Genomic DNA, 13,808 nt, shown 5'->3' with positions numbered 1-13,808 from the left:
AAATTCATGCATGACACACGTGCATCCAGCAGCATGACGCACTGCCATTCTACTTTGCTGGGAAACATTACTATACATCGTATGGGTGTCCACAGTCATCTTCGACTGGGAGGTATATATAATGCCATGTGGGTCAAACGGGAGGTATATGTAATGCCATGTGGGTCAAACGGGAAATCTTTTTTGATGGTCCTCTGAAGGACATCCAAGAAGAAAAACCCCTCCTAACAGTTTGAAAATACATGTTCCATATTCTCCTCGTTTTTACATGGCAAGTAGTTGACACCCCAATGAAAGAGCAGCAATTTCTCGCGCATCTGAATTTTGATCAATAAAGTACTGTAAGTTTAAAGAATGTCTTTAACCCTGGAGTTATGAGCATGTTTTTCACCCTCTTTAAAACATCCATGGCGGGGCATTTGCTGTAATTTGTTTGGTACACATGTAAGTAGTGGGAGGACTGAATCACAGACGTCTCTGTACACTTGATTTCGAGTCACTTCATTCAGGTATGCTCATGTGAAAACCGTGTTGACAGAAATCGACATGAGTTGACAAATTCCTTTAAATAGCTATAAGTGCCTCCTGCACATAACCTGTGGAAACTATGAAATTAGGCAGGGCGTTGCTTAGTGTCAACTGAACGAAAGTGTGCAGGAATGGATCGTGACCCTCTCGAATAAATAGGAAACAGCTAACAAGTTGACGAATGCACAAACGCACATGTACTTCTCTCATGCCAACACGAACTAGTTCCCTCAGATGGTCGCCACATGTTGATGGTGATTTCTATACTACGGCCCATACCCACAATGGGAGATTGGCCAAGAAGAAACCAATATATTTAATATATATAAGATGGAATAAAGAAATATAGTCCAACTTAAAATTTGTGACACTGCATAGCACAGGTGAGTGAGATCACATGCACGCGCCAGATGAACCGACGGAGAACCAAAAGGGGCACATTTACAGCGTTTCATTGACTGCTTCATGAAAGCTTCGTTTCATAGATTCCCACTGCCTTTTTCGCTTCATTGCCCACTTCTCGGAGGTCGGGTGGTAGTTTTGTTTCGTGGTGGGCGCCCGCAATGTATGTTTCGCTGCAGTGCACGTAGCGATGAACTGCTTAGCCAGTGGGGGAAAGGGGGGGTAAGCTTGAGGCACTCCGGATGGCTGGCCTCGAAGGTTTTGGTCACCTCTTCCCATATGCCATGGAGCGTGTATGCAAGCTTGCCAAAGCCGCAAAAAAACGACACTGCATGTTTCAGGCCCAATCGGCTCGGCGCGCGTGGGCGTCTCATGCTGCAACGATCCCCACTACGCTTTGTATTATCTGCGGTGAGACTACCCAGTCATTTTAGAGCAATTTTTGGAACAAGTAAATTTGCGTTTTGGAGCAGTTTGGAAGCCGCTGCAGCATGTACTTCCCTAATGCAGGATTCTTTCGCATTCCATGAAATCAAAGTTTTGGCCGGCACATCATTTCCATAATGTAGTTACTGTTATACCTTTGTATGTAAGCTTGTGTACTGTCACAAACATATGAAATGTGAAAGAGAAATCACAAAGTAGAACACCTTTCTTAAGTAATAACTCGCTAGTACGATCTCTGCCACTACTTATCAGGTTGGCAAAGGTCACATAGGGCTCACACTACTCACGCCGTTCTTGTCTGGTTTATAAAGATAGCATAGGGCTCCCACTAAGCTTGAAGTCAAAATTATGCCGACATTACATATTGGCGAAAACAGACAGGAAAGAATGTGTTCTAGTTAGCGCCATCTTGTTTAACTACCATACTTGTATAGCCACGTACTTTATCATTCTCGTTCTAGGTATGCGTTTATTAAGTGGTTTAACTCTACGCAAGAAATAATCACATTTCGAGACTGTTCCACTGCATTATTTCGTTTACATGCAGTTTGGGTGAAACTGAGAACATTTGTAACAGTAGCTTAATTCAGAATTTGAAATGTACGCATGGCATTACCCCATGCTTAGAAACTAGCTAGCAGTCAACGTCCAATTTTTCTGACTCCCTAGGGGCTGCGAAAACATCTGAAAAAATTAATGCATGCACTTTACTGCCCCAGAAGCTCAAATCCCCAAAGGCATGGCCAAAATAGCTCAGAAGGCATGTCAGTACACTTCTTAGGCGTATAGTAGCTCATAATTCGACAGGAGATGGCGGGTGCCTGCATGTATAATTAAGGAATATACACCATGTTCCATGAGAGTTCCCCTTTACTCTCGGTATGCTTCACTGCAATACACATTGTATGCTTGACCTCGTAACATTCCTGTATTGCGGCGAAGCTGACATTTGGGAATCGGAATTGTAAAACAGTTAATGACATCTTAGTTGAAATCAAGAAAAAGAAATGGGCATGGGCAGGACATGTAACGAGGAGGGAAGAAAACCGATGGTCATTAAGGGTTACGGACTGGATTCCAAGGGAAGGGAAGCGTAGCAAGGGGTGGCAGAAAGTTAGGTGGGCGGATGAGATTAATAAGTTTGCAGGGACAACATGGCCACAATTAGTACATGACCGGGTTTGTTGGAGAAGTATGGGAGAGGCCTTTGCCCTGCAGTGGGCGTAACCAGGCTGACGATGATTGTAAAACATGGCATGCTTTCTGCGCTTTGAAGCCATCAGTCAGGATCCCAAAGGTGGAGTCATGCATTGCTGACAGCAACAAATTCTTTCAATGAAAATAATGGCACCGAACAGCGACAAGCTTGACAGCAAATGTCTGAAGCAGCTAGGCCTAGCGTCCCTGCGGTGGGGGCTGCCAGCGAATTAGCATGCGAGAGCGCTGGTTCAAGGCTGTGATATAATCCAAATGGCAGTGGCTTCGATTACTGCTGTTTCGGACCTGCAGCCACGGCGATAAAGTCTGGAATATCAGACGGCAAAAATTTTTGCGTCCCAAATTCCAGCCGTTCTTACACATAATCTATGGGGCACATGGTTGTTCCGCGAAGGTGTTTGAATTATCAAGCATGTCCAAAAAAGTTGGTCCTTGACTGTCATTACACGTAAAAGGCATTTGTTATGGTACGCATTTCTATTCATGCAAACGGTGCAAGAGCAAAAGCAGAGGCCACAGGAGTAACAAGATAATAAAGCACTGGATGCAAGGGAAAAATAGTTGAAAAAGGTTCTAGTTCGCTCGCAGTACTTCAGTTTACGTTTCGTTGTTTTGCACCTCAGCTAGGGATGCCATGCCACTAAATACAGCCTCCTTAGCCGCTCCAACAGCAGCGACGACAGGTGGGAGTGGCGGCCCGCGCACCGGCCACTTGTTGGAAGCACTGAAAAGTCTAGTGTTAGTCGAACCTCGATATATCGAAAAGTGAGGTGATCGCGAAATAGTTCGATATTGCCAGAATTCGATATATAAAACCACAAAAAATCTTCTGCAAATCAATAAATGAACCAAGGGCACGATCGGGATCGTTGTTCTGAGCGCGCGATAGATTGCGCCGCACGTAATTAGCGCAGGCTGCGCCTATTTCGTCAGCCGTGTGAAGTCGGCGCGGTCTAGGCCGATTGCGCGCGGCACAACCAAACACGTGCTCCAAACGATCCCCGATCGCAGTAAATACTCACTTAAAGCTCCACACAAAGTATTTATTTGGCTAAAAGTACTGCAACAATGTAGCCTGCTTCTTATCGGCAGCCGCGTGCTTAAACATGGAGCCCTCAACCACAAGCGATAGGTTGGTAGCGGCATAGAAGGGCCAAAGCAGCTACAGTGTCAGTTGAAGTCGGGGGCGGGGCAACATCAGCGCTTGCGGGATCAACCTCGGCAGCACCTTCGTTTGGCCACTATTTTTGCTGCGATCTCCACGTCCACCAATCGAAGCATTTTGAAACACTGTCAATAAGAAAGTATGAAGTGGCGTCTGTCAAGGCGTCTGAGTGAGCCCAGTGAACATGCGCTGTTGCACGTCTTTGCCGATGCAAACCGCCATTCCTCGCAAAGCGCAGCAGGTGCAGGGTGCGGCACCGAGGAGGAGTCAGTGCGACAAATGCAATGCGTTGTTGACGTTGACGAGCCAAGCCGCCTCGTGTCTACGCCAAGTTCATAGGACACATTCGGCGCAATCGATGTGCGCAGCAGTCGGGAACACCCATCCCGCCACCGCTATCTTCGAGAGTGTTGTGGGAAAGCTCACTGCCTGTCAACAGAGCGCACGTGGTCTAGGGTGGCAGACTTTAATACATTCATTTTACGTCCGATTGCGTTCGAAATAAAGAATTTAATATACATACGATTTTCCAGGTGATATAGAGAGTGTTCGATATACACAATAATTCAATATATCCCTGTTCGATATATCAAGGTTCGACTGTATAAGCGTGAAAATTACGAGAAACTGTGCGGGAAGCGCCGTCGCGCGGTGTGCAGAATGTGAACGGCTGCACTCTTTTTCGGATAACGAATCCACTCGCTGTTCGCGGCCACTGCCGGAGCACACGTGCCGAAGCTGTTCTGCAGCAGCGTGATGCAATTTCGGTCAATTTTCTGTGTTTGGCACAGTCTGGCGCACGAACTGCCGTTCGTATCAAATGGCGCAACCCCTGCATTATGTAGATAGCAACTGCAGTTGACTCTACTGAACCTTTTATTCACTTTGTCTCGCACATTTTCCAAGTCAGTATGTTTTCTTACATTTTTTCCAGAACATATGAAGGAGGTTCTGCTGTATCTGTACCGAGGCTGCTTCGTATACAGTCGAACACACATAACACTATTCAAGTGCCACGAAAATTCCATTGTTATAACCAGATTGCATGAAAAAATCAACATAGGGGGACGGCAGAGCTGATGTGAGAAAACTATAATCGTGGGGAGGCCGTTCCTCTCCCCACCCCCTTCCTCCGCCTGGCTGCTCGATTGTGTTCACTCGTTTAACTGCTTCATGGGCGCTGCGGTCGCGTGTAACAAGCCGCAGCTGTTGGCGTTCAAGAATGGCACTGCTATAACAACTGCAAAGAGGTGTCACGCATGGCAAGCGATATGTGAGCACCGCCGAGGCATCGCTTTGGTGGCCCCAGGAGGGGAGGGGGCTTTTAAGAATTCCGAGAAGGCTGCCGCGGCAGCCCGTCAGCTTGAGAAATCCAGAAGAACTGTTGAGGAGAGATCGCCACAAGCATCTAGCCACAGACTTCTTACTGGCTTGCATGAGAAAAGCCTATGTGTGTCAGTCTTGCATGCTTTACGCAAAGCTTGCCGACGTACTTCTCCAAGGCATCCAAGTGCTCCACATAGTGCAGCAGAAAGTTCCACACGAAAACGAAGCCCCAGAGGGACTGAATCATCTGTCGGGCCTCCTGTGAGGACGTTGAGGTAGCCTGCTCTACCACGTCATCGCTGCCGCCATCGCTATCTGATGCTAGCACGTTCGCAACGATCGTCTCATCGATTAGGAGCACTTAGTTTCCAAGTCTGTACCCATGCACTTTTGTTTCACTGGCAACATTGTGCATTACCGATGATCAGCGGGCGGATCAGCCATCTTCTGTTTCGGCGGCGAGTCAAGCGAGGCTGAGCAACTGCGCAGCCAAGAACGACTGCAACGCAACCAACAAAGACAAACATGAGCAATTAAGCTGTTCGCAGAACTGCGCTGGATGAGGAGCCAGCGAGTAACATGCGAGCAATCTGCTTGCAGCCCAGTCGGCGGGGTCCATTCGTGTTTTGGAGGGTGGGGCGGCGTACAGCTATGGGTGCAGCCCATTCGTGTTCAGAGGGGTGGAAGGGCGATGGGCGAGAGCTGCGCAGAGACGGCTGGAAAATGAGCATGCAGTGGCTGTTGGAGCAGCTGCCCATCGTACAGCGGCTCCAATTTCTCGTTTTCTTTTCAAGGATTTCGTACTTCACTACCTTTGGGCTTGGACACCTAGCAGCCAGACTTCATTGTTATAACCGATAATGCAGCATCGGGGCATTGTAGTAAGCGGGTTATTTCACCATGGAAAACATACAAAAGTATATGGTGCAGCGGCTTCTCATTGTTATAACCAATATACATGTATTATTAAAACCAGTATCACTATAAGTGGGTTCGACTGCATTTCCAGATCCCAAAGTTTTGTAGCGGTCAAGTCTCTAAACGGACACTAAAAAGGAACACTTGGTTTATATAAATAAAGTAGTTTAAAAAAAAATGTTTTGTTAATTTTATGGTAGGAGGTTGATTACTAAAAGTGAAAATGAGGACCACGCACAATTATTTTTTTACATCCATGCCAAAACCCCAGTGCCAGTACACCAGAGTGAAGTGACGGATATCAATGTATTTTCTTGTATTTGGGTCACTGTGGCGCAGTAAATGTTCTCTTACCCTTTTAACTTCAGTCTTTGGCTACTTCAGAATCACATACAGTCTATCTTTACTGGTAAACAACTATGTAACTAGGCCTCAGCAAATATTGTCAAAATCGATGACATCACGACGAACTGATGCAGGGAGGGTACTTCAAGGCAGCATCCCCAGCTGTCGTTTGCTTCTGCATCTTTTTAGCTGATCAAGCCTTCTATCGTGATAACAGCAGCTTATTTGGCATTATAGAATGCTAATTTGATTAACTGATACAGTTGAACTTATTTGTCTCTTTAGTGTCCTTAACGCATTTTCTATTGCCGACGAGTATAGCTGTCACCAGAATTTCTACAAATAAAGCTGATGACTAATACAGTTGTAATGAGGCAGTGTTTACGGAAATCTCCGTGGAATTTGCTACACTTTTGTTGCATGGTAGAATGCCAGCAGACAGAAAGGAAGCCAGGAAAACCCGAGTAAAAAACAAAGACACAGGTCAAACACAGAACAAAGAAGACACCTTCCTGTCACAGACAGAAAACAGAAACGAGCAAACGGAAATGAAACCAGAAAAGAACTTATTTTTTTTTTCTAGTTTCCTTTCTGTTCACTGGCATTCAACTATGCAAAAGCGTACCATCTCACCCAACAAGTCGCTCTCATCCTGCATTTTAAACGTCCTTTCCAGTGTTATGGAGAGGGTTAAGGCTTCTTGATGCAACTTTTCAAAGTCTAACTTGGGAAGATGATTGCCTCATCTATAACGCATCAACAGAGCAAGAGCATTTTATGTCTGCCAGTAACGCTCATTTCTTGCAATAGCTTTCTTTTTCTGTGTGTTTCTGTATATTGTTTTTGTAACGTATGTCTTTCCCTCTTTTCCCTGTAAAGCCCAACGGCCCTGAGAGAAAATTAATAAACATCAAAATAATATCAGTGCAACACTCCATGTCTGAGAGAATGTATTTTATAATGCTGACTTAAGTATGCGGATGAGTGAGGTGACGGGTGGAGGATGGAAATCTCTTGCAGTTGTCCTAGCTCCAGTCGTCGTTTTCTTCGAAGAATTTTTCAGTGACAGCAATTTGTACTGCCGTCGTCGTAGTCATCTTTTTCACCAGCTTCGGCTTTGGCTTACCTGGAACAGACGACGGTTTTTTTTTTTAGGCTTCGTGACATAAGCAAGACAACAGACAGCACCACCAGCTTACCTTCTTCAGTTTGGCTGGGGAAGGAAGTGAATGTGAAAGTGATTAGGTGTTATAGAAGAGTAGTTATGAGGAAGCTACGGATGGTTTTTCTCGAGTCACACGTACAAGGAATCTTACAGGATGGAGAAGTAGATTAATCCAGGCGAGCCTGTTCGTTGCTGTCACAGAAGCCTTACACGGCACAAAAGACATAGAGGCAGACTAGGGCAAACACTAGGGGCATGCAAATATTTGAAATTTCGAATATAAGTCGAATAGTCTTTGCTATTAGTTTTGTATCTCATTTCGAGAATTCCTGGTTCGAAGTTGTCGATAGCAGTATTTGTTTCGTTTGAACACTGCAAGACAATTGTTGCTGCAGCCTACAGAGAGAAAGACCAGTGAAAATGCAGGTTTGTCTTAATGATTTTGGGGAAGGGCTGTGGTTGCTGCGCAGATGACCCAGCTCCTTAATAAACATGTGGACGAGACCGCTGATTCCTAATAGTTACTAGCAGTTGAGTAAGCAAGTCTTGCCTTCGGCAGCCTAATGTTTGACAGTCGTTATTTAGACAAAGCAATTTATTATCTGGCCAATCTCATCATAATTAGATTCCTTCAAAGTGATGTGTGGAGCTGTAGTGTAGTACTGTCCTTAGCTCAATCAATGAGTACTGCTATCTACTGCGTGCATTTGGGATGTGCTGTCACTTTCTTTCATTACTGTCATTGCCGCTGTGAACCAGATAAGAACGCACTTTCCGTTATTGCTCAATTACAAGCTTCTCAGTTCAGTAGACATTTAGTTGTTAATGGTATTCCAAGTATCAAATAATGTAAACAAGCCTTTATTTCTATGCAGACTCCAGGGAACATTTCATTTCACTTTTTTTTAAGGAATTGGGAATAGTGGATGCTTTATTCCCCATTAACATGTCATCTTTCTTGAATATTTGCAAATTCCATTTAACACACATGCAAGTGGTGCTTGTGTTTGTAGTGCCTACGTGCATTTTACCTGCATCTACATTCTTGAATTCTGTGCTGCACAGCATCTATGACAACTTATAGGATGGCACAGTAAAAGCTGTGACTAATGAAATGGGCAAAGCCCTCTCGTAAGTTAGTAAACCATGCCTAACACGTTGGCCACCCAGAAAGGTACACATGGTGCTTTCTTTTAGGTTATGCGGACTCATAACAAAAAATCACTTGTCCCAGATGCCCCAATTCTGCTGTGTCATCAGCACTATTACATAAACAGGTGGATAGTGTTCTCATAACCAAAAGCAATATTCAATCAACTCATAAGCAAATATAATTTATTCAATGTTTATTTATCAGAACTCCTTAAACAAGCGCACGAGTTTCTAGGTATCTATCTCCAGACCATGTGGGGAAATAAATTGTCGTTACACTCTTTTCTACTTTGCCAATCTGCAGTCATGGACTGATACCACTGCTGTTATGTCCACCATGACGCTATGCAGCTTTCGTATTGACATGGTGTCCAAGATGGGTCTGCTGTGTCCCCCAATCTCGGAGGCCCCACAGGTGTTGGCAAAGCAGTCTCAATTTCTGCCATGAGATGGCACCACTGACACATCCATCCCCAATATTTCCATTTGTGGCATTGCCAGAGGCACCACTTGCGTGTGCTGTCTAAACAAATCTAGCCTGCAGCAATTACGCTTACCGACGCATCACAATAAACACAAGAATGCTGAGGGGATTTTGGGAAGCTGTCAGAAGGAGCAAGTGCTCTTTTCAGCAAAATGGTAGACGTCATATTTTACATACAAGAACGATAATTGGCTAATGTGTTTAAGAGAGCATGGCCCAGCAGACTGGGCAGTTCTATATATTATATTCAATAACTGTTGCAACGGCAAACCCTTTAACTATTTGCAGAATTCCTTACTGAAAGTTACCAAATTAAACGACAAGCTTTGTAAATACAAGCATCTGCAAATATATGAATTACCAACTACTGCTGCACCTGACAATCAAATCAATCAACATTCTCAAGAGCATCTCCCAAGTCGCCCTCTGTTCTTTCCTGCTTTGAAACTTCCAAAATTGCAACAAAGGTGTGCTCACCGCTTTCGTCTTTCGACATTCGAGGGGGGCTGCTAGGTGCCGAAGATGTAAATGAGGCAGATCTGCAGGTACAAAGACAAAGGTTGGAATTGTACAGATACGACAGAAGCAGGAAGAGGTTAATGCCAGATGCAACAGCAATTCCATTCCATGTATTAGTCTGTTCTCTCAACAAAGTCTCAATGCGGAAAACTGAACGGGATGCTAATGGTTGCATTAGCCCCGGCAGGCTTCTCCTGCGGACTCAGTTTGACAGAAGACATGGTATTCATAGAGCAAAGATACAGAAAGAAAAGCAAAAGTATGAATGAAAACAAAGCACGGTGCAAAAGGCTGGAACAAGCATGAGGAATATAAACGGAAAGGGAAATTAAAGAAAGGAAATGACAATCATTTAATCTATGCCATGTGTGAAAAACGTTCAGCATGTTTGTTGAGTTTACATTGGGCTATCATCATGCATGCAAAATGACGTAAAATAACATGAATATGTACAACAGCAGAAAGTAAAGATGTAGCAGTTCCACACAACAAGGATGAATCAACTATATATAAAAAGAAATATCATTTAGAATCAACAAAGACACACTTTCTTAGGTATTCTGCTAAAATCAATCAACTGGTATTAGATGAATGCACCTATCAAAGTGGACCAGGTTACTTGTAAACGCACTACTTATAGACCTTTGACAGCAAGCAGTCTACGCACCATGCACCAGGGGCCGCCACAGGCGAGCAGCCATTGAGCGCCTTCTGAATGGGGAGCGAGCAGGCATCAGCCACCTCCAGCCGCTCCAGCAACGTTCTGCCGAGAGGCCGGGGATCGCTTAGTACTATTTATTTAAAATGCGGAAAAGCCAAAAGGAGACATGCTCTGTCATGAACTTCGAGAACTGCTTCAGAGTCTTGATGGTGTGGGATGAGACTGTGTACGAGCTTCATTGCTCTCAGTTGCAGAAAGAGGCTCGCGTTTGTGACCTTTTGTCATGCACATCTTTCCGCAAGGTGAGCACAACAAATTGAACTACCTGCGCTGGATAGCCAATTGCCGGCAATGCCTGCCAAGCTAACATCGCCTGCAGTAACAACACAGCATTACCCCCCTGCAGGGGCAAACTATCCCAAAATGTTGAACTTCGATAAGCATGCAAGTCAGCACTACGTCCCTCCCACGCATGCACGACTGACATAGTCGAGCAACTTAACTTCATATAGCAGTGAAGTCAAACGTGGAATGACAGGTGGGCCCTGTGCATTTTCTTTCTGCATCGGGAATTAAACAGCGGGCAAGTGATCACTCTCTCACTTGGAAAATTTTTGTTCATGGGTACACAAACACATTTTAATCTGCGCTGTAAGTAATCAGAAAACCACACCCAAGTTTACCTGATAAACACCAGCGATAGGAATCACGCGGGTGGTACCAACCACCATGGTTGGAGCATGTCGCAAACAAGCGTTTTCTGTGTGAGCACACACCTATTCCTGAAGGAACTTGTTGCACATACAATTAATGATGACAAGTGCACGGCTGTAACAGCCTTACAATACTGCTGTAAGGACTAGAATATACAGGGCAAAAGCAATCATTAGGCAGCTTCATTCGTTGCTTTCACTCGGTAAGCTTGCACAAACTATGATTGCAATGAAGACGAAACGGATAAATGAAAGGCCTACTTACACTGCCTATGCAGCTTTGACCAAAGTTTTGTGCCATGTGGCAGAAATAGCAGCTGTCTGAGCCATGCCTAACCACACTAAACCACACTAAACAAGCGAGCAATTGTCAATCAGAAGGCGCTCAATGGCAGGCGCTGTCACATGACCAGATATGGTGGCCCCCATGGGTATGGCGCTGTGAAAGGTATACAAATCCAGCTCTCTGATTATCACAGCTAGAAATACGATTTAATGTCCTTGGGGACAACCACACTTGTTCTACAAGGAGCAATCTGCAAAATAAAGGAACTGTGACGAATTTGTTCTTCAAGTGAGGAGCTTTCTCTGGAATTCGGCGGGCATTATTTAAAGGCCAAATGCAATGAAATTTTGAGCCATGTAGCAGGCCCTGTTTCAGATAGCGTAGATATACAGAGAAGCCTCTGAGCAAAATTGATACTGAAACTGAAAAAAAAAAAAAAAAAGCCGTTACTGTTGCCGGAAGTGGCGCATAATTTAGAACATGTGGCTCATCAGCATGACCTTCGAGACTGGGCGGTGCGCACATACTGCGGCGAAAAATTTCTGAACCGCTAACATCTGCTAACCACCAGCTGCACACTTTATCTGCTTAGGTGATAGTTAGAAACTGCTAATAACAAAATTAAACCCTTACCCGCCCTGCACCTTTGCCAAGATTGCTTCAGTAGTATATACCGCTCATTCATTACAAATTCAGACAAAGTGAAAATTCCTCACAGTTGGCCATTAATTAATGTTCCAGCACTTCAGCTTGTCAATTAATTTGTATTCACTTTACCAGCTGTAAGCCCTCATTACCTCAGTTGGTGGAGTTGAGCTAGTTCCAGATTTCTTTCTTTTTTCTTTTATATATTACGCCGAGATGGACGCTTTACTGAGACATTGCAGGTCATATATTAGAGAGTTTGAGAAAAGGGGCCCCAATAGTGTGACGCCCCAAAGAGTTTTGCAGGTGTTAGCATTGGGACACGCAAGAGTGAAGAATATTTAATAGGGCTTTGCGTTTGCGGATAGGGTCTTGTGCTTGCAGTGCCACTACGGTGTCAAAGAAAAGCTAATATATAAATAATCAGATAAAATATGCCAATTTATTATGAGAAGAGTAACTTTGACTTTTGTGTTTTTGCATTCAATTACAATTACAATCTATTAGCAGCAAACAATCAATCGCACCTAGTTTTGCGTAACCAACTTCACGTGCCTTCACCAGCCACCAGACTCGTAGGCCCTGCTAGGCCTACGAGTCATGAAATCAACAATCGGACTCGGAATCAGCGGCATTAATGAATCAATTAATCTTCATTACAGTTGAGAGAAAGCAATAACCACAGTCACTTCTCCTAGCTTATGAACTTCATGCATTACCACAAATTGAGCCCAGTTTGGGGCTAGGTTAGAGCCCTCGCTTTGATGGGTGACACCACGCTTGCTGATGCAAAGGTTTTGGGGAAGCTTTTGGGGCTCTTTTAGGCAGCTTTTAGCACACCCGACGCAAAACCCAAATGCAGTTTGCATCTCGTGCGTGTGCAGTGTCTTCGACGCTATTTCTTTGGGGCCTGAAAACGCTTGGGGCCCCTATTCTAAAACTCTGTATTGACTCTTATTGCAAAAGTGAGGACTCGCAAGCAATCTGCCTTTTATACGCAATAATTTCGTGCACTGTCTATGGCTGCACTTAAAAAGTTGTCAAAATGCAAATCCAACCAACTAGTCAGATTGACCACTTTGTTGGTTAGTATAACCATGCCTGCCAACTCTCCCAAGACTTTTGTGAAGTTTACAAACTTGAGCTCGTTTTATGATTTCACAATTGCTGCGTCTACTTTTACAAAAAGAATTGTCAAAAAAAGTTTTCAGGATCTTGAAGGATGGTGTCAACAGCAAATGACAAAAGAATGGATACAATAAACAAATTATGGTAGTATTTGTCTCACCCTTTAGCGGCAGCACTAGTCAACACTACCATATACTAGAGGGGTTCTTGTTTCAAGCAAGCAGGTGAAATTGGCAACAACATAGTCATTACAAAGCCACTGTGATCTGAACATTATCCGTTGCATCTCAGTCCAAAGGTAAATCATTCATATTAAAGTATGTACGTATCCCGTAAAAGGTGTGTTCTCAGGGTAAACTTTAATAAAATGCTGGCTTTTACCTCACCCTCCTTGTCCTGTCTGCGAAATTTTTACAAATTTTAATGTCCACAGGTTGACAGGTATGGTATTGCATCTCGATTCAGCCAAGGATACCGATTATGTTAAAGCCAAATGTCTGAAACTTGCTTTACTCCAGGCATTTATAGAGTCTGGGGGCTTGAAAATGGAGCCGTGATGGCTGGGGTGTGAACAGACTAGCAAAATGACAAAATAATGGCACGCTTAGTTGGTAGGCCTGGTTATGTCTAGCTCCATGATGGCGATGACGATTAAACGGGCCTGCCGTTAGTCGCTGTGAACAAGCCACATTGCAATCATTCAGCG

The 13,808-nt window shown here is 44.3% G+C and overlaps 1 protein-coding gene across 3 annotated transcripts in view; it reads right to left on the bottom strand.

Moving 5' to 3' along the window:
- Positions 1–7,288: 7,288 nt before the first annotated feature.
- Mybbp1A (MYB binding protein 1a) overlaps positions 7,289–13,808 on the bottom strand; it is a 58,816-nt gene continuing 52,296 nt past the window's right edge. Inside the window, exons 18-20 of one of the 3 annotated variants that reach the window (XM_055069680.2) lie at positions 9,628–9,689; positions 7,549–7,562; positions 7,289–7,475 (exon numbers count right to left, since the gene is read on the bottom strand). In XM_055069680.2, coding sequence (XP_054925655.1) covers positions 7,452–7,475; positions 7,549–7,562; positions 9,628–9,689 — 100 coding nt within the window. In that variant the 3' untranslated portion in view covers positions 7,289–7,451. Of the gene's footprint in view, positions 7,476–7,548; positions 7,563–9,627; positions 9,690–10,803; positions 10,891–13,808 lie in introns of those variants that run through there. The other 2 variants (XM_050176799.3, XM_050176800.3) reach the window with 2 other exon arrangements.

The sequence above is a fragment of the Dermacentor andersoni genome, chromosome 8 (genome assembly GCF_023375885.2).
Source record: "Dermacentor andersoni chromosome 8, qqDerAnde1_hic_scaffold, whole genome shotgun sequence".
NCBI lineage: Eukaryota > Metazoa > Arthropoda > Arachnida > Ixodida > Ixodidae > Dermacentor > Dermacentor andersoni.
This window is presented reverse-complemented; position numbering and strand designations above follow the sequence as displayed.